The sequence below is a fragment of the Anolis carolinensis genome, chromosome 6, assembly GCF_035594765.1.
Source record: "Anolis carolinensis isolate JA03-04 chromosome 6, rAnoCar3.1.pri, whole genome shotgun sequence".
Taxonomy (NCBI): domain Eukaryota; kingdom Metazoa; phylum Chordata; class Lepidosauria; order Squamata; family Dactyloidae; genus Anolis; species Anolis carolinensis.
The window spans coordinates 47258485-47285695 of NC_085846.1; the positions used below are offsets into that span (position 1 = coordinate 47258485).

General features: G+C 39.1%; 2 protein-coding genes across 11 annotated transcripts in view; one reads left to right on the top strand and one right to left on the bottom strand.

Moving 5' to 3' along the window:
• Nucleotides 1-1317, top strand: part of LOC100552334 (poly(rC)-binding protein 3) — a 240269-nt gene extending 238952 nt beyond the window's left edge. For 9 of the 10 annotated variants that reach the window (XM_016994479.2, XM_062957908.1, XM_062957909.1 and 6 more), the window contains one exon: nt 1-1317. This exon is cut by the window's left edge and continues 2002 nt beyond it. Coding sequence is in view for 1 of the 10 variants with exons in the window: in XM_008113012.3 (XP_008111219.1) it covers nt 1125-1161 (37 nt within the window). In the remaining 9 variants the exon portion in view is untranslated. The other variant, XM_008113012.3, reaches the window with a different exon arrangement.
• Nucleotides 1318-4227: 2910 nt separating this feature from the next.
• Nucleotides 4228-24499, bottom strand: znf830 (zinc finger protein 830). Its single transcript, XM_062957914.1, has 10 exons — nt 24145-24499; nt 19517-19612; nt 17460-17577; nt 16080-16113; nt 14693-14928; nt 13466-13556; nt 10008-10071; nt 8830-8910; nt 6484-6560; nt 4228-5194 (listed from the first exon to the last, which is right to left on the bottom strand). The coding sequence occupies exons 1-10, from the start codon at nt 24217-24219 to the stop codon at nt 5017-5019; spliced, it is 1050 nt and encodes a 349-aa protein (XP_062813984.1). The 5' UTR covers nt 24220-24499; the 3' UTR covers nt 4228-5016.
• Nucleotides 24500-27211: the final 2712 nt, after the last annotated feature.

The window sequence follows — 27211 nt, forward strand, 5'->3', positions numbered from 1 at the left end:
CATACTAGGGTCCACACTGAAATGCACGCAGCCTCCTCAATAAGCCTCACCAGCAGTTTATGAGTCCTGAAGTGTACACTGAAGACTCATCTGCAGTATATATGGCTTCCTGGGCAAAGCTATGCCGGTAGCACTAGGAAAAACTCACAAATTCTACCACTGCTAAAAAGTCTCAAGTAAAATCAGGAAGAATTACTTCCTTTTAAAAACTGCTATTCCAATGACTCCAGCATGCAGAAGATGAACACGTGACTACATTTGCTATTTTATATCCAGATATTTATTTTAGGCTATTGTTTTGATAGGATGAACTGGGAGGGGGAGACTTTAAGACTATGTATTAATTTATAATTCGAAGCAAATTCAAAATCCCGGGAGATAATAGTGGCTGGCTCCTAGCTGTTGGAACTAGTTCTTTGATGGTGGATTTTTGGTTGCTTTTATTTTTAAAAACTACATCTTTCGTTTGTCCATTCACTTTTATTTTTTCCTATTTTCTTCTTTAAACTTGACTTGTTTTAATACTGGCTTCATACTGAATATTGTTTTTTCCCCCCCACAATCTGTTGAACGTCAGCAATCCATTGGCCTGCCATGTTCACCTATTTTTGCACTCCTTGGACACAAAGCTTTAATGAGGAATTGAAAAGAATGCAAATGCAATACTTTTTAAAATCTAGTATTTACAACTATGTTTAATTGTACAGGGCTAAGCACTATTTTTAGTACCTTGTGTCATTTCTGTAATCTGTAGACCTCTCTCTCTCTTTCCACCTTAGTACTTTTGCACTGAGTTGTGTCACTGTAACCAATTGTAGAACTGCCATTATTACAAACGATTTGCACTTAATGAAATGTCATCTTTGTCTGTATACACTGTGGGGGCAATGGAAATACTGTCATGGTACCTCGGGTATTTAATAGCTCTTGAAATATGCTGTAAAACTGTTCAGAACTACTTTAAATGGTTTTATAACTGAAGTAAACAAATGTGAGAATTTGCTTGAAGTGAAATGTTGTTCTATATCGGTTATACTCAAGTGTTGTTCCTTAATGGTGCAAAGATCTTTTCCCCTTTGCTCCCCCCCAATTTGTTCTTCTTGATTTTTGTTCCTGCATTTCAGGCTCTCTTCAGAAGTAACTGGCCTCGGGGCTCTGTAATCTGTCCCAGCATGCTCTAGGGCTTGAGCTGCCTGAGAGGACTTTTCCAAAGCCCCATGAGACAATGCTTTCTATGGACTAATCGACAGAGGAAATGGTCATTTCTAACTTTATTATTCTGAGATCTCAAAATAAATACTTTTACTCTTTAAACAACTGGGCTTTCCTAACTGTTGTGTTGCTTTCGTTAGTATTGCAGTGTAATGGTTTCGAAGTTCAACAACATACAGCAGGGAATTACGGTTTAAGTTTTGGAGATGATGATGATCTAGAGCAGGCTAACACAACTTGAGAGGAGTAAGGAGCCGAAATTAGTTAAGCTTCTTAGGGCCACAAATTGGTTTTTAGTAGTGTTGTGCATTTGTATGGAATTGCTATTCGTTTTGTTTAGTTTCATTCATTTTGTCTCATTTTCGTATTTGTTCCCGTTTCCGAAAATGGGGCACCTATACGAATAGAATTTTTGTCTCGCTTACAAAAAAGCAAAAATTTTCGTGCCATTGTAGCCCATAGGAGAGGGAGGAGCAATACAGAAAGAGCCAGTGAGATAAATGGAGAAGGGGAAGCCCAACAAGGAAAGGGAAAAAAAATAAGGCAAGCAGCCAGGCAAAACCTCAAACCCAAAACCCATAATCCCAGTCCCACCAGTGCCCTCACCAGCAAGGCACAAAAGGAAAAAGGCAAGGCAAGTGGAGACCCGGCAACAGCAACACCAGCCAGCCCCAGCTCCCAGCAGCAACAGTAATGCCTGCTTTAGGGCTAATATAATGGCTGCTATACCCACCCCTGCCCTCCTGCCCAGCCTACTTTAGTGATTCCTTGGCCTCCGATTGGCCAAGGATCACCTCCTCCCCGCCTCCTTCTCTGACGCATGAGGAAGTCATTGCAGGCATGGAAGCCATGTGGCCAGAAAACGAAAGCAGGCACAATGATTGTGCGGCTTTCATTTTCATGTTGCCTCTCGTTTTGTACGAATATATCGTCATTTGTTTCCTGTCAACAAACAGTCGACACAAAACAAATGCATGAAGGAAACATATACCATGCACATCCCTAGTTTTTAGCACCTCACTTTCCAAGCAAGGTATAATTCATAATTAATTGGGATCGTTATTGTGTGTGTTCAAGTCACTTCAGTCTCAGGGCAACCCTTAGATGACCCTATCAGAGTTTTTGTCTGGATTTATCCAAAAGGAATCTTCCTTTGTCTTCCTCGGACATTGTGACTTACTTAAAGTCACCCAGGGCCTGTCCAGACAGTACCTTTATCCCTGGTGATCCAGCATCAAAATGAACGGTGGCCAAATGCTGTCCCCTGAAAGCATGGAAGTAATTGCTACAAAGACCAAAAACGCAAGATTTTCAGGTGCGGGAATATCCCGGTTCTGGCCAGAAAATGCAGATATTTGAATCTTTACAATCAGAAAATACAGGATTTTTTAATGCTGGCTTGTTTCTGGATTATAAGTGTCAGTTCCTGATTGGTTGTATCCTAAAAACATAGCAACAGTTGACTAGAGGGAGAAAACCTTATTCTGGCAAGAGAAACTTTGTCCTCCACACGTTTAATGAAGTTCATGCACACAAACAAAGGTTTTGCCATGTAATCAACTTTCCCCATGTTTTTATGATAAAAGCAATCAGGAACCCTGGAACAGCACACCATAGTTCCCAGGCACAAGTACACAGCCAAACATGTCTGCATAGATGGCTTCTGTAACTCGGGAACGAAAATTATACGATGATTCGCATATTTGCATCTTAAGTTGTTTAAAAACCGTCAAAAATTTTGGTGGATGTCCCACGGTAGCCATCTTGGGGGCTGAAAATCCCAGGACAAAGCAGCAAGTGTGGATGACAGAGGTAGAAATCCCAGGACTAAAAGGGAACCTCTTCTCAGGTCCTGGGTTTTTTGGCCCCTGACTAAAATCTGCAATTTGGTGCTATCTGGAAGCGTCCCCAGTGAGTTATAGTCCAAGGTGAAATCAATACACTACGCTTTCTGAATGCCTTCCCTCGATTTCCTACTTACCCTTCTTTCTTCCTTTTCTCCCTCGTTTATTTCTTCCTTTTTCTTCTCTCCCTCCGTTTCCCCCTCTCTTTTTCCTACCACTCATTATTTCCCTTTCTGCTCCCTTAGGGAGCAGATGGAAGAAAAGCCTTGAGTGGGGGCAGCAGCACTTGATCGGCTGCAACATGTGTGGGCCACATGCCTAGAGCTAGAGACTAGCCAGTCTAACCACAGTATGTGCTATTGATGTTTTAAATAAAATAGTTATATATCCAGTACAAATTTAATCTCTGTATCGTAAATCTTTGGATACATAATCTGTGGCTAAGATATTATCAGGTACAATTTCTATGACCTCCCAGAAAGTCCAGATTTCAGTCAACAACTGAAGGACTGACAAAAGTGCAATTAGGTCATAGAGCTCACTGAATAAAAAATAGCATTACAATCCAATGCAACATTTTAAAGACTGATTTCACATAGTTCCTGCAAGATAGCCTTAGAAAATTTTGCCGTATATTGCCCATTGTAAAAAAAACATTTGTCTTGGTTATTCAATACAGTAAATATCCAAATGGATAAAATATCTCCTACAGGGGCTTAGATAATTTTGCTAGGACATCCACTTTGAAACTTAATTCCAGTCCTCATTCCATATTGATTAGGGAAAAAGGGCACATTGTTCCTCCATGGGAAAAAGGGCCTTCCACTCAAAAGAGGAACTTTTTTCCATCAACTAAGTTATCTTAGGGACCAAATATTTAATCTAATGACAAAGACTGAGAGCAGAAAAAACCCTACATTACAGTACAATCATATATTAGAACGTATTTCCTGTAAAGTTGATTAGTATAACCCACTGCAGTGTTTTAGGAGAAAACATTTAATTTAAGATTATCATCACCCCTAAGCATTTTAGATCATATGCTGTTTTTTATGGTCCCAATAAATTTCTTTTGAGGACATTTTTTTCTAACCATAGTATTCAAACTGCCTTTAAAATGATGAGCTACTGGAGATGAAAGGTGAAAGATATTGATAATTCAACCTCAGAATACATGATACATGTTTTACTAGGAATTAATAAGTTAATATACATATAGAAATAACAAAACAGGTAGAAATTTCCCTGTGAAAATGTATTTTTCAAACTGAGGAATGATTTGGGATAAGACATGGAGCTGAGTTTCTCTGGAATTGGCAAACATCTATACAGCAGACCTTTTATTACCAATCCAATATTATATTCCTGCCTAACACTGAAGCATAATAGTGTTTCTAGTATTTTGAGGAGGGAGGGGGAAATGGAAGCAACTCCACCTGGTTTTAACAGAAGTGTTCTCCACATGGCATGCAGGTATTAATACAAGCTACGCAAATGCTGAATCCTATTCTCAGTATAGGTTTAGTATCAGAATAGTTTCCAAAATACCTAGAGGAACTGTATAAGAGGCTACCATTAAAACCAGGTAGAGGAGCCTTCTCCTCCCCCACAATAATGGAACCACTGGCTGAGCCTGTTATCAAATGCTTGATTCGCACTTCATTATGTGTGCACCTCCCCATTACGAACATACACACATTTTAATTGATATTTTAAAAAGATAGACATGATACATGACAACCTGCAAGACACAACTATGGGTTTAGATGGGAAAACAATACTTCTCTTTATAAAAATGACTTTGCAATTTGATAATTTACAACTTATTTGTTCTTAAACCTTTTTACAATCTGTTTCATTATCTTCCAAGTTCATTAAACAAATATTTACAAAATTGTGGTGTATGATAAAAAGTCGAACACTACCACAGAGCAGGAGATCAATTTCTGTCTCAAGCCAGCTACAACAGAGTTCCTTTTGCCCTCCAATCCTGAGAAAGCAGGTCCTGCAATTCACCGTCACTGCCAATATCGTCCTCTTCCTTTGCCTGTGCAGCTCTGAACCTCATGACTTCTTTCAGTTTATCTTTCATTATTTCCTGGCGGTCACGCAATTGTTCAACACGACGGAAACATTCACTAGGACAAAATAAAAAACTTTAATTGCTTTATCCCACCTGGCTGAAGCAAAAAGGTTTATATATGTACCCCAACATTTAGGGAATCTTTCAGTAGACCCATCGTATGTATCATACATTATACTCCACTGGAAAAACAAATCAGCACATCCAAATCTCCAAATCAGCCATTTGTTTCAGGCCTATGACATAGTTAAAAAAATCCAGTCTCTAAATTTAAAGATTTTTTACACATTCACACACATATCCCTTAGCTTCCAGTACTTTTAAAACTGCTTTAGTTGCCCTTCTGATGAGAAAATTATATTAAAGGCAAGGCAGATACATTGTAGTTACACTAGGAAGAATGATCAGCTATTTTATATGGTAGTATTCACGTACAGTAGATTCTCACTTATCCAACGTTCTGGATTATCCAACGCATTTTTGTAGTCAATGTTTTCAATACATCATGTTATTTTGGTGCTACATTCGTAAATACAGTAATTACTACATAGCATTACTGCGCATTGAACTACTTTTTCTGTCAAATCCGTTTTATAACATGATGTTTTGGTGCTTAATTTGTAAAATCATAACCTAATTTGATGTTTAATAGACTTTTTCTTAATCCCTCCTTATTATCCAACATATTCACTTATCCAACATTCTGCCGGCCCGTTTATGTTGGATAAGTGAGACTCTACTGTAATTTGTTGTCAGCCATGGCACTGTATTATGGATATGGTGGACATAAGGAAGCCTAGAAGTTGCAAAAACAATGGCTGCAAAATTCAGTTTTCTAACCTTTTTGCTTTGCAAAAACAAGTTTCTAACAAGTTTTATTGATCTAAAGGAATAATGTCTCCTGAAATTTCAGAAGCAAAATGAAGTTCTGAATAACATTTTGAGCTGATGAGATTTCTTTGTCATGTATAACTTTAGACCTACCTATTGCTAACACACAAGAAAATACTGTAGATTTGCGTAATATATATAAAAATCACAAGAATTTTGATTTGTTATTAAGCACAAAGCACACCATACTTTTAACAGTCATTAGATACTTAGAGGTGAAAATGTTAACTGAATGCGAGACGTGTCTCGGCTATATTATACATTATTGTATAACTTCTCCCTATTCTAATCTTTTAAACATTTTAGATAAGATATAATAACAGATACAAGCACACTAGTCAAATCAAAGGCTTGATGTATGGTTTTGGTCATGCCCCTGCCAAATTAAGTGAACATTAATACACTTTTGAGAAGGCCTAGTCTCAAATAACTTTTTGGACTCAGTCGACTTACATCTGCTCATCAATTTCTCCAATCTGACGGTCAAGTCGCCCTTCTTCATCTTCCTCTGCTACTATAGCTTCTGAAATCTATCTCCAAAAATAAAAATTAAAAAACTATCAAGATCAGTTTTAGAATCCATTCTGTGCTTCACCTCAACAAATATTCAATAATTCAATTGGCATCAGCATTTTCATAACTATTCAGATTTTGCTGGAATTAAACCAATTAGTAAGGAATTGTGGGAGTTACAGTTTCATCATTCTCTACAAAATCTCAAGATGCATTAGAAACATGAACATAACTGTTACTGATGTTATTTGAAGAATTCTGTTAGCATCTATCTCCATCGCTTCTAATTTTTAAAATATATCTAACCTGTAATTTTTTTTCAGCACATATTTTCTCTAACTTGGAGATGTCATGCAACCAAATGTGTCAATCACTCATCTTGTATGAACGTCAGCCATGTTTATATGGCCCTGATGTTTTGGAACAGGATAACTGTTATAATTTTCTCAGTAATTCATTCGTGCAAAAAGTTGGGCAACACCAGACATTAAGAGTAAAAACCACCACTGAAATTGCTGGATGTTTACCTTCACAACACATACTACAGGTTGCAATCAAGGTTCATTTAAAGAGAAGTTGTCCACCACAGATTAATCCAAGGGTAAATATGAAAAGGCAAATTCCCCAATAAAACTGCTAAACTAACTCTCAAGGCCAGAAAACAACTGCAACAGGAGGCACAGGTTTAGATTTTGCAGGTTACACAATCACAGCGGTAAGAAGAAAAAAGGAAATAAAAACCTGTCAAAATACACAAAAAGAGATAATCTAGTCTTACAACACTAACCAACATACCGTATATACTCGAGTATTAGCCGACCCGAATATAAGCCGAGGCACCTAATTTTACCACAAAAAACTGGAAAAACATTGACTCTAGTATAGGCCAAGATACCAATAAAATTACATTAATTGAGGCATCAGTAGTTTAAATGTTTTTGAATCTTTACATCAAACTGTAATTTAAGATATGACTGTTCAACACTGATTAAATCATTATTTTCATCTTCTTCAATGTAAATGTGCTTATGTATCCTTTTAATAATAATAAAGTGAAATAATAAATGTAATAATAATAATAAATGCAGTAAAATAATAAATGTATTATTAATAATAAAAATAGAGTAAAATAAATGTAAAAGTAACAATAGAGTAAAATAATAAATGTAATAATAATAATAATAATAATAAGAGTAAAATAATAAATGTAACAATAACAATAATAATAGAGAAAAATAATAAATATATCATATATACTTGAGTATAAGCCAACTTGAATATAAGCCCACCAGAACCCTCACCCGAGTATAAGCTGATGAGGGTTTTTTTCAGTCCTAAAAAAGGGCTGAAAAACTAGGCTTATACTCAAGTATACACAGTACATTTCATTGCCTCAAATGTCAGCCCTGTTACTGGATATATATGACCTGCTGATTCCCAAAATAGCACCAATTTTCTCCAATCAGCTCTAGTTTCTGAGATACAGAATATATGCTATCTAAGTTGCCATCACCTCACCCAAAGAAAACATGATAACCATATCTGAGAAACCCATGCTGATGCAACACAATTTTCTGAATCAGTGCTTCAAGTAAAAGTCAAGACACCAATAAATATTTTGGGAGGGGGCACGAGCAATGTATATAAAAAATTAACTACAGTTGAGTCTCGCTTATCCAAGCTTCTGGATTATCCAAGCCATTTTTGTAGTCAATGTTTTCAATATTTCGTGATATTTTGATGCTAAATTTGTAAATACAGTAATTACAACATAACATAACTGCGTATTGAACTACTTTTTCTGTCAAATTTGTTGTATAACATGTTTTGGTGCTTAATTTGTAAAATCATAACCTAATTTGATGTTTAATAGGCGTTTCTTTAATCCCTCCCTATTATCCAAGATATTCGCTTATCCAAGCTTCTGCTGGCCCGTTTAGCTTGGATAAGTGAGACTCTACTGTATAAGGAAGTGTTTTTAAATTTTGTGCATGTGTTGGTTCTCAACATTTGCAGGCACAGGATTTGTGAATGTATTTGTTGGTTTGAGGCTTGAGACCACATTTACATTCATGCCTCGGCCTTGGATTCAGGAGGGAGGAGCACCAGCAATTGCCCCAGCTGCTGCCAATCACCTGCTGCTCTGCCAAGAAGGAAGGAATAAAATGAATTTAACTGATAAAAAAGCAACAAACTGGAAAATATAATGTGATGTGCCACTAGCAAGTTCCAATTTTGTGTATAAAGGCATGCAGGAACAATGCAAGCAGAACAGCACCAACTCACGGTATTGACTTGTCGTATGGCTTTCTGAAATTCATCCCATTCTTTGTCCATTTGATCCTTCGGTGCGTCAACTTTTCGCACCTGAGGAGACAAAAAGTGCTTCTGTTCAGAAAGGACTGTGCACTTATGGTTTTACCAACAATATGTTTTGATCAAATACTGCAGGCAAAGCAAATGTTTTTTGACAGAGTTACTCATGTTATGGAGAAAACTGCACATCTAGACCAGAGCTTCTTTAACATTTCCACTCAGGACTCCTTTTGGCCTGATAAATTTTATATTATCCTGGATATATAAGATAAGATGTCCAAGGCTTGCTAAACAGACTGCTTTTCCTTTTTAAAAATATTAAGTACACCTGAAGCATCTTCTGCAGAGTTCACTGTAACACTACACAATAATTTTATGCAAATGTATAAAACAGGCAATAGGTGATGTTCAGAAAACATTTATTTTTTTTGCCAAAATTTTCAGGACTCCAACTTTGAGCCAAGGGAACATCATTTGGGGTTGGTCAAAACCCAAGGTTTAAGAAGCACAGCTATATTTGATGAAAACATACCTGAATTAAAGTCAGACAAGCTAAGCACATTAACATACAAAAGTAGGAACTGGATATAGATATGAGATGTTAAGAATAATATGACATTTCAAATAGTATGAAAACGGGGAATTACTAAAAAAAAACACGGAAAATGGATCTTATAAATCTTTGCATTTTGATATGTGATGATTTCAAAATAATTAATCTTAACATCTTGGTTCTCAGTAATATAACACAATATATAACACAGTACAATAGTATCACCATCATAATTCATGTTATTCAAAATATGTACAGAAGTTAATGGGCTTATTTGCAAGGTTTGTTTAAACTGGTAGACACCAAAGCAGAACACTGGAAAGCAACAAACTGAATAACTGAAGGGGATTAAATTTTCTTCCTTTCATATAAGATAACAGATTCATAACACTGCTGAAGTACAACATTATGAAGTGACACAGAGAGAAATACGGAGAAATGTTCTCTAGTTGCTGGGCAGAAAGGGGAGAAATCTATTTGAAGCTGAGAAATGCTTTAAATATATAAAATACTGTGGCTCTGCTGAGTTATGTTACGTTGTAAGATTCCTTGCATGGACAAAGTCAAATAAATAAACAGAATAACTCATACTTACTTTTGCATCCACTTCAGGATCATCAAAAAATCCTTCTGGCAAGGCCTCTGCGGTGTTTTCTCTCCTGAAATATTAAAGGGATAGCTAATGCTTACTGTGTTAGTTTTGACTCTTTCAAAATAATATAGACAACTCTCTGAAAACAGCAGATAAAATATAAAAACTTAGTGAATAATGCCATCTAGAGTGGTTTAGAGTATGGCAACGAAATTTATAAAAGGTATAGAGGTCATAACATGAAAAAAGATTGAAGGAGCTGGACATGTTCAGCTTGGTGGACATGCGGGATGGCTTTCATAAATAGGAGAGGCAATCTTGTTCTCTCCTATCCCAGAGGGTTTGACTAGGTCTAATGGTTTGAAGAACAGAATAAGAGATTTTGACTGAACATTAGAAGGACTTCAAAGAGAGGTGGTAGGGTCTCCTTTTCTGAATTTTGACAATACCTTGGATCTTCTGAAGATGCTTTAGCCAGATATCCTGTATTGTGCAGGAGGATGGACTCGATGCCCTTGTGCATACTATTACTAATGAAAGATACTTGTTTAGAAAACTATTCTACTTGGATTGGAGAATCCAAGGAGTTGGTGCCATCTGCATATTGATAGCACTACAATCTAAAATTCAGGATAATATCTCACAATAGTTTTATGCATATATTAAATCACATTAATATATTAAATCGAATAAGGGACCTCACAGGGCTAATGGAATCAAACAGAAGTTGACCAGCATTATCTTTTGGATACACCCCTCCATGATGGAATGCAGTTTGTGTAAAATAAGGTCTCAAATTCTCAACCCAGCAAGGCAAACCAGAAGAATACTATGTTCAATGGTATTAAAATCCATTGAGAGGTCTAACAGAACCAACAAGGACATACTCAGCTTGTCCAGTTCTCAGTATAATCCACCAAAACAACAAAAACTCTCAATTCCGTAATCATTCCTGGAATCAGACTGATATGGTTCATCTAGATAATGTATTTCATCTAAAAGTCCCTGGAGCTGGAAGGCCACTAGGCACTTCACAACCTTGCCCAAGAATACTATATTAGAAACTGGCTGATAATTTACATTGTAGAGGGATTTGTGGATGTTTTTTTCAACAAAGGCTTCATAACTGTCCGCTTAACTATAACTGGACCAATTACAGCATCCAAACTGGAGCACAACTGAATGATTTTATATACAAAATACCATATAAATTCTCCACAGCAAGTTGTTGTGTGGCTTCAATTTTCTCCTTCCAAAACAGTACATAATAATCCTCTGACAATTCAGAACAGCATTGCTGTATGGCTCCTTGTAAATGCAATGGTGGCAGCCAAGAATAACACTAGGCAACAAACATTTTGGTGTGTCAAATGTTAGCCCTGTTTCTGGGTGTATTTGGTCCACTGATTCCAAAGATAGCACCAGTTTTCCCCTTTAAGCTCCAGTTTTTGAGATACAGAACATATGCCCTCTACCAGTTGCCATTAGTCTCATGCATTTGTATAGGATCGCTATCTGTTTGTTTCATTAATATGGCCCGTTTTCGAGTGCCGCTTCCAAAAACAGGTGCCTTTCCGAATTAGTGTTTTTGCCCAGTATCCAAAAACCTCCCCAAATATTTTCATCCCAATGGCAGCATTGGGCGGGCAATCCTATACAAATGCTCCCCTTCCCCATAGTTTTAGGGCTGCTGCCATTTCCCTACCTTGCGCTACTGCTGAGGCCTAGTAGAGGACCCGGGGCTGGAATGCGCCACGTTCGCTGGTGGCTTGCCAGGGCTTGCCCTCCATCGCGTTTGCTGGGGGCCTTGCTACAGAACCATACAGGCTCAAAGGCCTCGGCAATGGTTTGGGCCTACATGCCACATATGCACTGTGACTGGCATGTAGGCCCAAACCTGCTGCCAGTGCCTGCAGTCGAGCACCGAGTAAGGGGCTGCAGCAGCTCATAATTGAAGAAACTAGAAATGATGCAGTATATCAAATGCAATTTTCTGAATCAGTGTCTCAAGTAACCCCAGGAACAGGCCTAAAAACCAAGACACCAAGAAAAAAATTTCTTGGTTGGGCTGTGAAATTTATTTCCTGTCTGCATGGAGTAGACCTTCAAATAGGCTCCAGCTCACTCAGAGTATTTCTCTGGTTTCCATCTTCTTTGTTTGATCCTCACAAGCTCCCTGGAAAATTAGAACTAGCTGGATTTCATTCCATTAGAGGGGACATTCAGGAGCAGCTGTTTCCATCACTCTAGCCATTTATCCATTCCAGAAGTTCACCAGAGTTTCGACATAATTACCTGCCAAGATGACAGGAAACTCTATCCAAGAGCCAGCATTAATCCACTCATATCCCCCAACCTCCCGGGTGTGGACCATCCTAATCAGTTCCCCAGCCCTGAAGACATTTTGAATCCCAGTGAGTCTAAACTTGATCTAAAATGATCTTTCAATAACAACAGAACTGTAGAATGCCCCTTAACATCAAAATCACAATCATCCTATTCTGCACAGTAAACAAGGTCCAGAATGAGCCCATCAGCATGAGCAGGGCCAGACACTACTTGGGACAAACCCATGGTTATCATGGAGTTCTCACCAGAGATGGCAAAGTTCTACAAATTGAGAAAGCTCCAAGAACACCTGATTAACTCAGGAAATGTGATTACTGAGGAGCAGGGTGGACAGAATCCCACTGACAGAATCCCTATTCTGTCCTACCTATTTATCTTTAGCTATACACACACAAAACCTGCAGACCATACTATAGGACATCTGTTCAGCAAGAGGGAACCGTGATAGAACACTGCAACTTCATGACCCTGCCCTCCAGGTCTTGCCTGCTGCTGCACAAAAAATCCAGTACACAGAGCTGAGAGAGATTATCCAACTCCCATGCCTCCCCCTGCCCACCTTCTCTAGCTTGCTTCTCCAAGATCAAATCCTCAATGGCAATTCCCCATTTGTCAACCTGGCATTCAACAACAATATTCTAAATCCAGGGACTAATGAAGAATAAGGAAATAACCATATGATACTACTGTATTTCTTCCACTGTAAGACACCATTGATTGTAAGACACACCCTAATTTTAATGCCACAACCATAAGGTACATCTGCAACTCTAAGGCACATCCCATTTTAAAGATGTTTATATAGAGGGAAATGAATGTATTTAAGTACTATATTATCTGCGGTTGTGATTTTCAGAAAAAAAGCAGTGTTCTACTCACGAGAGCATGCTTCAAAAACAGCACCAATTATGTGAGAACCAGACACATTTAGTTTTCTTTTAGAAAGCAAAATAAAACACTGAGGTGCTATTATCTGGAATCAGTCAGAAGAAATATACAAGCTAGAGAAAAGTATTTTTCTCCTTTGCATCTACCACATTGTGAAGACATACTTTTCTCTCTTTCTTTTAGCTATTTCATTCCTAATGTGCCATGTGTGATTTCTTTTTTACCTTTCCACAATCTTTTCTTGTGTTTCTGCTTTCTGTATAGATCCAGAATGGAAGACTAGAGATGAAGCCAAAGCTCTGTTATCTACTCCATCTGAAAATCGAAGGCACAAAAAAAGCAGATGTACTGTCTGAATAATATGCCCAATATCTAATACTTTGCTATATTAGTTACAAGAAGAGTAGAATAAAAAAAATTGAGCCACAAAGATGATCAGCAGTAGGTCAAGTCCAAAACAGGGGAAATATTTCATGAAAAGTAAATTTACCATAAAGCTTGAAATGCTTTGTACATTTTATTTTGAAATCAACCCCAATGGAGTCAATCAACACCTGAACAGTTATAACAGCCAGCAATGACTGCTAGCTTAAGTATTTTTAGAACAAATGGACAACTTCAGGATCAGTCTATCAAAAGCTATCAGCCATATTCTTTAAAGGAAGCTCATTTTTCTAAATAATAAAAGCCTAAGTACTAAAAAGGCTACTCTTTTCATGCCTAACTTAGGAGCTCCTTGGGTGAGGATCTAGCTGCCTTTGGCTGGAAACAGAATTGTGGATTAGCTCTTGAATAAAATGCAACTGGAAACATGTATATGTGATATTTTCTAATATTTACAATTAGATGTCATTGTATCAAGTCTCTAGATTATTGTATCTGCTACTGTTAACAATAGTATAGTTTGCTGCATCAGCAAAAAATAATTTTAATTCTATGTAACCATCTAACATATGATACAAGAGGTATAACTAGATTAATGTAAATAGTAATAACTACATACATTTTAAAAATGTATGGTAACTTAGGAGCCCCCAATGGCGCAGCTGGTTAAACCACTGAGTTGCTGAACTTGCTAACTGAAAGGTCGGAGGATCAAATTCAGGGAGCAGAGCGAGCTCCTGCTGTTAGCCCCAGTTTCTGCCAACCTAGCAGTTCGAAAACATGAAAATGTGAGTAGATCAATAGGTACCACTCTGGCAAGAAGGTACCAGCGCTCCATGCAGTCATGCCGGCCACATGACCTTTGAGGTGTCTATGGACAACGCCAGCTCTTCGGCTTAGATGGAGATGAGCATCAACTACCAGAGTCGGACACGACTAGACTTAATGTCAGGGGAAAACTTTTACCTTATGATTACTTAAACCAATCATCTGACTTGCATCATTCTCATGGACCTGGAATACATTTTTGGTTTTTTGCCCCAGAATATTTAGAGTGCTGATATTACCTGATGACAAAGTAGTAACAGCCTCTGATTTTTGAGAAGAGGCTTCAGTTACTGTATCCTGTGCTACGGATTGCAAAGAAGGTTGGCTGCTACTGTCACTGACTTCTTTTGGTGTCTCATCTGCATTTTCGTCTTCCTCTCCATAATCTTCTAATAGTAAGTGATGACTTGAAGCTTTTGAAGAGGGCTTTTCCCCTTCTACTTGTTCAGTTTGGCTAAAAAAGTCTTTTGGCAGCCTAAAAAGGAGAAAGAAATAATCTTTCAACATTTATTTACCATACAAAATAGAATCCAAAACACTGAAAGTCACGATGCACTTAAATAGAGGCTGCTTCCAATAGGTTCCCTGTGGCTACCTCCATGACTTAGATGAAGGCTTAGAAGGCATGATCATCAAGTTTACAGATGACACCAAATTGGGATAGCTAATACTCCAGAAGACAGGAACAGAATTCAAAACAATCTTAACGGATTAGAGATGGCCCGAAACTAACAAAATGAAGTTCAATAGAGACAAATGCAAGATACTCCACTAAGGCAGAAAAAATGAAATGCAAAGATACAGAATGGGGGATGCCTAGGCTCGACAGCAGTATGTGTTATGATCTTGAAGTCCTTGTGGACAACAAGTTAAACAGAAGGGCGACTAAAATGATCAAGGGTCTGGAGAACTTCTTTTTAAAAAAGCCAACAGGATTCTGGCCTGCATAAATAGGAGTATAGCATCTAGATCCAGGGAAGTCATGCTACCCCTCTATTCTGCCTTGGTCAGACCACACCAGGAATACTGTCCAATTCTGGGCACCGCAATTGAAGAGAGATGTTGACAAGCTGGAAAGCATCCAGAGGAGGGCAACTAAAATGATCAAGGGTCTGGAGAACAAGCCCTATGAGGAGCGGCTTTAAGAACTAGGCACGTTTAGCCTGCAGAGGAGAAGGCTGAGAGGAGACATGATAACCATGTACAAATATGTGAAGGGAAGTCATAGGGAGGAGGGAAAAAACTTGTTTTCTGCTGCCCTGCAGACTAAGACGTGGAACAATGGCTTCAAACTACAGGAAAGGAGATTCCACCTGAACATCAGGAACAACTTCCTCACTGTTGGAGCTGTTCCGCAGTGGAACTCTCTCCCCCGGACTGTGGTGGAGGCTCCTTCTTTGGAGGCTTTTAAGCAGAGGCTGGATGGCCATCTGTCGGGGGTGCTTTGAATGCAATTTCCTGCTTGGCAGGGGGTTGGACTGGATGGCCCATGAGGTCTCTTCCAACTCTACTATTCTATGATTCTATGAAAGTAATTTCTTTTGCACAATGGTTCTGAATAGTATCACCAAATGCCTAAAAGGGAGGAGAAATCTAAAATGCAAAGTAACAAAATGCTCAGCTTACCCAGAGGGGACAACTTGTGCATGGTCACTAGGATCTGAAAAAAGTTAAATATTTATCAAAATCACCACCAATATGAACTTCACATATGTTGGGCTGCAATAGCCCATAAGGCATGTTGAGCCATTCAAGTCATATGCATCCTTTAACAAGTGAACAGAGCCTTTAAGTGCAGTTTCACAGATTGTACAATCCATTACATTTGTAGCCATAACTTCATTACATGATGTTTCTAACTACTGTATGTATGAGGCTCACATAGTTTTACAGGTACACATGTCTTCAATGCAGCCCAAATACCAAAACAGCCCAGACCACACAGTTCTACATCTTCTTTTAATTTCTTCTCAAATTTCTGCACTGTTCTTTAAGCAATAAACGAACTCTAATGTGCAAAGTTCTTACATCATTACTTTGAGTCCCTGTGACTAGTTTCCAAAAGGTGCAAGATCCTCATCAAGCCATCACTTACTCCAAGTGTTTTTGATTTTTCTTTTATAACAGGCTTTAATCTTGCTGATTATACCATGAATCACCATTTTGTTAGATCTTCATATCTTAAAGATAACACCAAAAAAACCCCCCAACCAAACAAGGTATTTTAAAGCAAATGAACTGAAGTCTGTGGATGATGTGTAAAAAATATAATTCATAATTACTTTAATAAGTGATTCATAATTACTTTAAAGATACACAAGCACTGGAAACAATTCAAAATAGATTAATAGTTAATTTCAAACTCTATAAATAATCATAAACTGTAATTTTTCTGGGATACACTCTGAAAAGTTTCTGCTAACCGCCTCAGCTAAAACAGATTAGCAACTAATGATAGTTAATCATATATTCCACAAAGATACATTACTGTTCTTAGTGGCTGATTATGCGACTATAGAATCTGAATATATGTATTCAAAAACGATAAAACTGTTGCATATATTACTTAAGTTCTATGGCTTTCCTGGCCTCAATTTGATTTTAAAAAATCAATTATTTCATGGCACTGCCAGCTCATAGCAGGGAATTTATAGAATAACAGCAATGGCATAGGGATATGGATGAAAAGCTAGTGATCTTCACCTATATGAGTATTCACAAAGACTAGTGTAGATCTTATACTAACAATTCCAGAAACAGACACAAACAACTGACCGGGATCTTTTCTTGTTCCCAGCAGGTAGTAAGCTGATTTTTAACTATCCTATATGCCATCCATGTTAATATTTCTCAAACAGTATTTAAGTCTACAACATGTATTTCAATAATCCAAAATGCTTTCTTTCCTTGACTTCTCAACCCACTCACCAGTGAATGGGGGAGGAAAGAGCCACAGAAAAATTACACATTTGTTTTCACACCAAATACAAAGAAACTTTTCCACACCTTTTGCTTTCTTCCGTTCTGGAGATTCTGTATTTGTAGTTTTCCTTTTGAGAGAAGATGAGGTGTTCGGAATGGGCCCAGCTAATGACTGCTTAAGACCTTTCACCTGTTCGAGTTTCTAAGGAAGAGAATTAAAACCAACAGATCAATGTATTATGATTACACAAAAGAAATGTTAAAAAGTAGCATATTTTTCACAAATAAATACCACTGGCAAGATTATGATCAAACAACTGAAGGAAGCCTGGCACATTATTTTAAATACAGTAGAGTCTCACTTATCCAACATAAATGGGCCGGCAGAACGTTGGACAAGCAAATATGTTGGATAATAAGGAGGGATTAAGGAAAAGCCTATTACACATCAAATTAGGTTATGATTTTACAAATTAAGTACCAAAACATCATGTTTAACAACAAATTTAACAGAAAAAGTAGTTTAATACGCAGTAATGCTATGTAGTAGTTACTGTATTTACGAATTTAGCACCAAAATATCACGATGTATTGAAAACATTGACTACAAAAATGCATTGGATAATCCAGAATGTTGGATAAGTAAGACTCTACTACAATAAGGGAGTTACTACAACTTTTATGTAAATGAGATTAAGAAGTAAGCTGACGTTTTCTAAAGTACCCAATCTTTTAAGCCAGCGGTTCTCAACCTGTGGGTCACGACCCCTTTGGGGGTCAAACGCCCGTTGACATAGGTCACGCCGCTGTCTCCGTTGGCCCCCGCCTCTCCGGAATGACTGCTGAGCCCTCTCTGCCAGCCAAATAGCCAACACCTGCGCCTACGCTGTTTTGGCTCCTTCTCTTGGCTCCTTGAGAAACTACAAGTTTCTTCTGGTGTGAGAAAATTAGCCATCTGCAAGGGCGTTGCACAGGGGATGCCCGGATGTTTTACCATCCTATAGGAGGCTTGTCCCATGTCCCCGCAAGGGAAGCTGGAGCTGAGAAACAGGAGCTCACCCTGCTCCCAGGATTCGAACCACCTACCTTTTGATCAGCAGTTTTGCCGGCACAAGGGTTTAACCCACTACGCCACTGGGGGCTCCATTTTTGTGATGTTTTAATTATGTTCAATTTGTAACAATGAAAATACATCCTGCATATCTGATATTTACATTACAATTTATAATAGTAGCAAAGTTACAGCAACGAAAATAATTTAATGGTTGGGGGTCATTATAACATGAGGAACTGTATTAAAGGGTCGCGGCATTAGGAAGGTTGAGAACCACTGTTTTACGGCAAGAAATCTAATCATAAAATTTGGCAAACTAAATTATGACCTTATTCAAATCTTACATACACAATATTGTTCCAAGTTCAAGTTTCTGTACTTGTCGCCCCATAAACTTGGGGGCTGACATTTTTCAAATAATAGGAACTACAGGCAGTTCCCAAATTATAAACAAAATAGGTTCTGTAGGATTGTTCTTAAGTTGAATTTGTATACTAGTAGGGACAGATACATTTTTAAAGTGTAATTCTATCTATATAGACTTTGGATAGCATAGGGAAGGGTTAACACCCCTGTGGTGTTTGTTTTGCTGTCTGTGGCCCTGTTCAGAATATTTCACTTCACATTCAGTCCCTGTGATCATTGAATTTTGAAATATTTTGTCTGTTGTGGAAACAAGAATTGGTAATAAAGCTTCAGTGGAGACCCCTTTTCCCCATGATAACTCTTCCAGGAATGAATTTCCCTTCTTAGGGAGTAGATTTCTCTCACTCCAACCACCCCCCCCCCCGTTCTTAACTATGAGACTTTTGTACGTTGGATGTTTGTAACTCAGGGTCTGCCTGTATTAAAGTAGGCAATCTATATAAGAAAGTTAATGCTGCCTTTTATTGAGGTTTAGTTGTGTTTAGAGTAGATCCACTAACACAAGTGCGACTTAAGGCATTATTAACTTCAGTTCCAAAGACTTCAGGTTGTCCTTAGCATGATTTTTAAAAACTCATAAACAACAGTTACCATTTGTATAACACAATACATAAGGCTGAGTAAGAATATACTGTTACAAAATATCAAACACGTCCCTTACCTCCTTATGCTGCTTCCCAAGAACATGTGTTTGCCACAACAGTTCACTCTTCACAGAGGCATTGCACAGAGAGCAGCTGAGGTTCCCCAAACTGTTATATGTAGCATTTAAAAGTTAAGGAAATAAACACAAAAACACTCTCAATGCTGTGATTTTGGACTACATTATTGTTTGAGCACTACTTCGTTGCCAAAATACAAGCAGATGTTATTCAGGTATCTTATAATTATCAGTCTAAACTGAGTTAGCACTGGATCGATCGGATTTATCTACATGTTGACTCTCCACTCAATAACTGATTGAACAGATTTTCTTTAGTTGGGAATAACCATACGGTGACATTGTCTTTAGCCTAAAACTACAACAAATATAGCCTAAGATGCAAGAGAGCCTTCATTATTGCAGTTATAAAGAACTATGTGATTCAAGAAATAAAGCTTTGTGAATATCATTGCTACATAATAATTCCTTCTTTTTAAAAAGCCTATTGCTTTTTTTGTTTTGAAATAAATATTAGAAGTTCCAAAACTGTATACTGCTAGAAAAATCAAGCTGTTCACCTAATTAGAAAACAGTCTTTTGGGGTGGACTTCTGAGTTTAATACAGATGAAGTGAAGAAGACTGGCACATTTATGAAACATCAATAATTGAAGATATACAGTACACAAAACACTATATTACTGATGTGTGCCTTCAAGTTCTTTCTAATGATCCATGTCTATAGCATTTCTAATTTCTACGCATCGTTTTGAAAGCCAGACAGTAAAAAATGCCAATTCATTCAAAATGAGAATAACCTGGCCTGACAAAGAAGACAAGTACATGGGTCTGAGAGGAAATGTGGAGTTTGTTTGTAAAAGGTACCAAATCCAAGAAAATAGAAAACGAGTTTGGCTAGGAATAGAATATTATGTACAGATCAAAACTATCAAATGTATCAAATCATTTGTTCAGATGGATTTGGTACCCTTTGGAAACAAGTTCCACAACTGAAACCTGAAGTGTCTCTAGAAAACAAAATGCCTACAATGAATCTATTATGCTTTGAATATAGCAAACCTGGTTCACTGTAAAAGATGTCAATGCTAGGAAAAGCAGTAGCCAACAGGAAAGAAGAAGGCCACACGGCAGATGGAAAGATGCAACCAAGGAAACCAATAGGGCTTTTAGCAACAGTATCTTGGAGATCTCTCATCTGTAGGGTCATGACAGCATTTGGCAACAACATCGCAATGTGTAGGCAGGAGAGGCCAATGCTATCGGTTGGCAAAGGGAAGCTCCTCTTCACTCTCCCACAATACTTTAGCACAACTTTCCCCAAAGTGCCAAGCCATGCATCTGTCGACTTTCTTGCCCAAAGAGGAAGAGGCTAAAGGTCTCAGGAGGTGCAGGCCAGTTGCATTTTAACACAGACAAAGTGGCTTCCTGTTTAGATTACTCTGGCCAACACACTTTTGGGGGCCTCAAATGTTAGCCCTGTTTCAGGCTACATTTGACCTGCTGATTCCCAAAATAGTACCAGTTTCCCCTATCAGCTCTAGTTTTTGAGATATAGGACATATGGCATCTCGGCAACTAAAATGATCCAAGGTCTGAAATCTATACCCTATGAGGAGTGTCTTAAAGAGCTGGGTCTGTTTAGGAGACATGATAGCTATGTGTAAATATGTGCAAGGGTGTCATAAGGAAGAGGGCGCAGGCTTGTTTTCAGCAGCCCTGGAAACTAGGATTCAGAGCAATGGGTTCAAATTATAGGAAAGGGGATTCCACCTGAACATTAGGAAGAATCTCCTGACTGTGAGAGCTGTTTAGCAATGGAACTCTCTGCCTCAGAGGGTGGTGGAAGCTCCTTCCTTGGAAGCTTTTAAGCAAAGGCTGGATGACCATCTGTCAAGGGTATTTTGTGTTTTTCCTGCATAGCAGGAGGTTGAAATAGATCATGCATGGGCAAACTTCAGCCCTCCGGGTGTTTTGGACTTCAACTCCCACAATTCCTAGCAGCAGGAATTGCAGGAGTTGGCGTTCAAACACCTGGAGGGCTGAAGTTTGCCCATGCCTGGAATAGATAGTCCATGTGGTCTCTTATGCTCTACGATTCTGTTTGTCCACTGAAAACCATGAAAATCACATCTAAAGAAACTACAGCAGATGCGGTCTATCCAATGCAATTTTCTGACTCAGCACCCAAAGAACCCGAGGGACAGGCTTAAAACACAACACACAGACAACTAAATACCCAGGACGTTCTGGACAATTTTACGTAACCTTATTGCTCTCAGATACCATCTTGGCTGTGACGTATAATGTCGCCAAGTTCTGCATGGCTGCGATTAAAATCCAGCAGATGATGATTGAGAGCCAAAAGAACTAAGTATCATCTATAGAATAGAGTTGGGAAAGCAGATATAGACCGATATTTATAGTAATAGATTGTTATTTACAGTTATGGGTATCCCCCACCCCCACCCACCCCGGTGCCATCCCCACTCTCTCCCTTTAGACTCCCCCCAGATGATCCCGTGGGTTGAGTTGGGTCTTAAAAGTACTGGTATGTGATATTCAGCCTAGATTTTAAATTTTGTCAATGATTCAATTTTATAATGGTTTTTATTAACGTTGAAGTTTTTGGCCTGGATTTTAAATTTTGTCAGTGATTCAATTTTATAATAGTTTATATTAATATTGAAGTTTTTAGCCTAGATTTTAAATTTTGTCAATGATTCAATGTTGTAGGGGTTTTATTAATACAGTAGAGTCTTACTTATCCAACATAAACAGGCCAGCAGAACATTGGATAAGCGAGTCTGTTGGATAATAAGGAGGGATTAAGGAAAAACCTAGTAAACATCAAATTAGGTTATGATTTTAGAAATTAAGCACCAAAACATCATGTTATACAACAAATTTGACAGAAAAAGTAGTTCAATACGCAGTAATGTTATGTTGTAATTATTTATTTATTTACAGCATTTATATTCCGCCCTTCTCACCCCGAAGGGGACTCAGGGCGGATCACATTACACATATAGGCAAACATTCAATGCCTTGACATAGAACAAAGACAAGACAAATGCAGGCTCCGAGCTGGCCTCGAACTCATGACCTCTTGGTCAGAGTGATTGGTCTCAGCTGGCAGCTCACCAGCTTGCGCCACAGCCCAGGCCTACTGTAAATTACTGTATTTACGAATTTAGCACCAAAATATCACGATATATTGACAACACTGACTACAAAAATGTGTTGGATAATCCAGAACATTGGATAAGCGAGTGTTGGATAAGTGAGACTCTACTGTATTGAAGTTTGAAGTACAGTAGTGTCTCACTTATCCAACACTCGCTTATCCAACATTCTGGATTATCCAATGCATTTTTGTAGTCAATGTTTTCAATATATTTTGGTGCTAAATTCGTAAATACAGTAATTACTACATAGCATTAATGTGTAATGGACTACTTTTTCTGTCAAATTTGTTGTATAACATGATGTTTTGGTGCTTAATTTGTAAAATCATAACCTAATTTGATGTTTAATAGACTTTTTCTTAACCCCTCCTTATTATCCAACATATTCGCTTATCCAACGTTCTGCCGGCCCGTTTATCTTGGATAAGGGGACGGGCTGCGGCGCAGCTGGCTAGTAACCAGCTGCTATAAATCACTACTGACCGAGAGGTCATGAGTTTGAAGCCCGGGTCGGGTTAAGCCTCCGACCATTAATAGCCCCGGCTTGCTGTTGACCTATGCAGCCCCGAAAGACAGTTGCACCTGTCAATTAGGGAAATTTAGGGACGCTTTATACGGGGGAGGCTAATTTACAACACCATAAAACTGCCAGCAAAACACGAGGAAAGGAATGCGGAAGTACAGCCACTACTGGACGGTGAAGCAACAGCTCCCCCTGTGGCCAGAATCGTGAAGCTGGAAAAATGTTAAAAATGCCTCTGAGTCTGTCTAATGTATGTTGTTGTCTGTTGGCATTGAATGTTTGCCATATATGTGTTCACTGTAATCCGCCCTGAGTCCCCTTTGGGGTGAGAAGGGCGGAATATAAATACTGTAAATAAATAAATAAATAAATAAGTGAGACTCTACTGTATATAACCTCTCGAGTTTCATATGGATGTATGGGACTGGCTGCCCTTGATATGAGCTGGTCATTGACCATAATAAAAGTTTACTTACTTACACAACACATGGAGAAATACTTGTTGTTTGGGGGCTGTTATTAACTCCATCAGAAAAAAACAAATCTTTCAATTTACTTTCAACCAAATGTCTCAAGAAGCATTTTCTTACAAGACACCCTACCGTCAAAATGCCCTAGAGCAGGCCTGAGTTAAACTTCGGCCCTCCAGGTTTTTTGGACTTCAACTCCCACAATTCCTAACAGTTAACAGGAATTGTAGGAATTGAAGCCCAGAACACCCGGAGAGTCGAAGTTTGCTAAGGTCTGCCTCATAGGAGTCTCCCTTGCTTTCAGAGCCCTAGAACACGCTCTGGATATCGACCTCCAGGCGCTGAGGGCTCCAACTGCGAGACTGGGGGCCGCGCTAAACCCCCGAGGGCTCCGTCAGCGCCCCTCCCCACCCCCGGTCTGGGAAAGGGGCGCGCAGGCGCAGTGCAGGATATCTGGCGAAGGGCGAGTCGACTTTCTTCTTCTTCCCCGCCGCAGCCGCCGTCTCGCGCTGCTTGGCGCGCATCAGCCGGCGCAGCTCCTCCTGGCCCACCGCCGGCCCCCGGCCCCGCTGCTGCCGCCCCCCCCGCCGGAGACGAGGTTGCCATGGCACCGCGGAGGAAAGGCCCTCTCCGCCACACCTCAGCACTGCCCGTCGCGGGTGTTTTGCGTCATAGCCAAGCGCCCTCCGTGACGTGCCTCCACCGTCTGCCCACAACCAATCGTTTCCCTGGGGGCCTCCACGGATTTTGGACTTCAGCTCCCAGGATGCCTCGTCGTTGTTCACAGCGGCTGAGGCTTCTGGGAGTTGGAGTCAAAAAGCTGGAGAGCGCGACAAGGAAGCGATAAACGCGTACAGAACTGGAGATGGAAACATCTGATTACTATTCAAGCCGTTTGGTTCCCAGGGTGGCAGAGAGCAACTCAGGATAGCTGCGACTGAGCGACATGCCCACCCAGGCAGGGGTGGGAAAAGAGGGGGAAAAGTGTTCTATTACGGATAATGTGTATGAAAGAAACCATTACAGTAGTCTCGCTTATCCAACTTTCACTTATCCAACTTTCTGGATTATCCAACGCAGTTTGCATCCCGCCCGGATCCACAGCTGTTTCACTAAGCAGCAAGGACTGAACTTTTTATGGATTTAACTTCTGACAATGTTGTTACTGCAAGTTTATTTTATGCAAGTCTATCTTTATTTGTAATCAATTTGTTAGTAGCCAATGTTTTTTATAGTCAATGTGTTCAATACACTGCGATGTTTTGGTGCTAAATTATGTGTATGTTACTCTCATTTTATACTTTTGATACTAGTGAAGTAGTTGTGGCATTGAATGTTTGCCGTTTATATGTATGTTAATGTCCCGAGTCCCTCTGGAGAGAGAGGGCGATCTAGAAATAAAGTTTATTATTATTATAATTTCGTAAATACAGTAATTGCTACATAATGTAACCATGTATTGAACTGCCTTTTCTGTCTATTTGTTGTAAAACATTATGTTTTGGTGCTTGCTGGAGAGCAGCTGCAATGAATCACTGCAATGAATCACTCTGACCAGGAGGTCATGAGTTCGAGGCCTGCTCGGAGCCTATGTTTGTCTTGTCTTTGTTCTATGTTAAAAAAAGGCATTGAATGTTTGCCTATATGTGTAATGTGATCCGCCCTGAGTCCCCTTCGGGGTGAGATGGGCGGAATATAAATGCTATAAATAAATAAATAAATAAATAGACATTTAATAGGCTTTGCCTTAATCCCTCCTTATTATCCAACATTTGCACTTATCCAACGTTCTGCCAGCCCGTTTACATTGGATAAGTGAGACTCTACTGTACTTTCTAAAGCACTTCCCCGTAGCCAGTTTTCTTTTCTGATCTTTTTACCATATAAGTTACTGTTTACTTGCAGATTAAAGATCACATTAAATTGTGAATTAGTGCCCTTCCAGAAAAGCCCTATATCCCAGGATGTGATTCCAGGTTTTCTCTTTATCCCAGATAAGAGAAAGCCCCTTCCACACAGCTGAATAAGAGCCCACATTTTCTGCTTTGAACTGGAATGTATGGCAGTGTGGACTCAGAAAACCCAATTCAAAACAGATATTGTGGGATTTTCTGCCTTGATATTCAGGGTTATATGGCTGTGCAGAAGGGGCCTCATATAATCGAGTTTAAAGCAGAAAACCTGGGATCAGATCCAGGGATATGGGGCCTTTCAGAAAGGGCCCATAGCTTCAAGTTGACTTCAGTTTATGGTGATCCTTTGATGGGGGCCCTCCAAGGCAACCTATCATCATAGGCCATGCTAAGGCCTTGCAGGCTAAGGCCTGTGTCTTCCTTGACCAAATATATCCATCTGCAATGCAGCCTTCCTCAGTTCCTGCAGCCTTCCTCCGTTCCTACTATCTTCTACTACCTAAACAAGCATTATTTTGTGTAGTTGAAGGCTTTCATGACTGAAATCACTGGGTTGCGTTTTTTGGGCTGTATTGAGAGAGACGTAGTTTTAAAAGGGAATTTTCAGAGATGCTTCCAATAACTGTAAGTCATATGAATGTCCTGATTTACTGCTATATGTGCCTGCTTTGGCAGAGGGCCTTTCTTTGCAGAAAACACGGACGGTTTGGGAAAACGTTACTGCAGAGAGGAAGTTACTTTTCAAGGATAAAAGTACATGAGGACAAAAGTGGCTAGCTAGTACTCCCCAAGTTTCCCAGTCGCTTGGAGTTATGCTTGCAACAGAAGAACAGAGAAGACTGATTCATTAAGATAGCCAGAGTTGGAGAACAATAGACTATAATTGTGCCATTGTTAAGATCTCACGTATGCTTTCCTGCCTGTTAGAATTATGGAGAGCCAATGAACATTTGTATAGCCAGCTTAGACCAACGAGATAACTGATTGCTATAAAACAGTAAGAATGTGTCTTTAATTCTCGGTTAAAGTCAAATACCTTGCAACCCCATTTGGGGATGCAACAGACCTTTTTATGCTCCATACATTCTGTCCCTATTGCTTTGACCCGCAATAAAACAGCTTCTGCAGTTGGAATTCAACTTGTGGTGTGTCTTCCATTACATTGTCCTCTTGAGCCCAGGAGACTCCTGCCAACATATAGAAAGCTGGAGGAGTGCCTGTGAGCCATTGCCTCTACAGTATGGCCATGTTCCAGAAGCATTCTCTCCTGATGTTTTGCCTGCATCTAGGGCTGGCATCCTCAGAAGTTTGTTCAGAGGTCTGTTGCAGGTGACATGTCAGGAGAGAATGCTACTGGAACATGGCCATACAGCTTGAAAAACTACAGTAGAGTCTCACTTATCCAACATAAACGGGCCGGCAGAACGTTGGATAAGCGAATATGTTGGATAATAAGGAGAGATTAAGAAAAAGCCTATTAAACATCTAAATAGGTTATGATTTTACAAATTTAGCACCAAAACATCATGTTATACAACAAATTTGACAGAAAAAGTAGTTCATTACACATTAATGCTATGTAGTAATTACTGTATTTACGAAT

Coding starts and splice junctions, on each gene's coding strand:
- znf830 (XM_062957914.1), bottom strand. CDS start 24,219: ATGCGCGCCAAGCAGCGCGAGACGGCGGCTGCGGCGGGGAAGAAGAAG. Junction 10,072..13,465: donor CAAGAAAAGATTGTGGAAAG/GTAAAAAAGAAA, acceptor TTAATATTTCAG/GAGAGAAAACACCGCAGAGG. Junction 6,561..8,829: donor CCATACGACAAGTCAATACC/GTGAGTTGGTGC, acceptor TTTTGGAGATAG/ATTTCAGAAGCTATAGTAGC.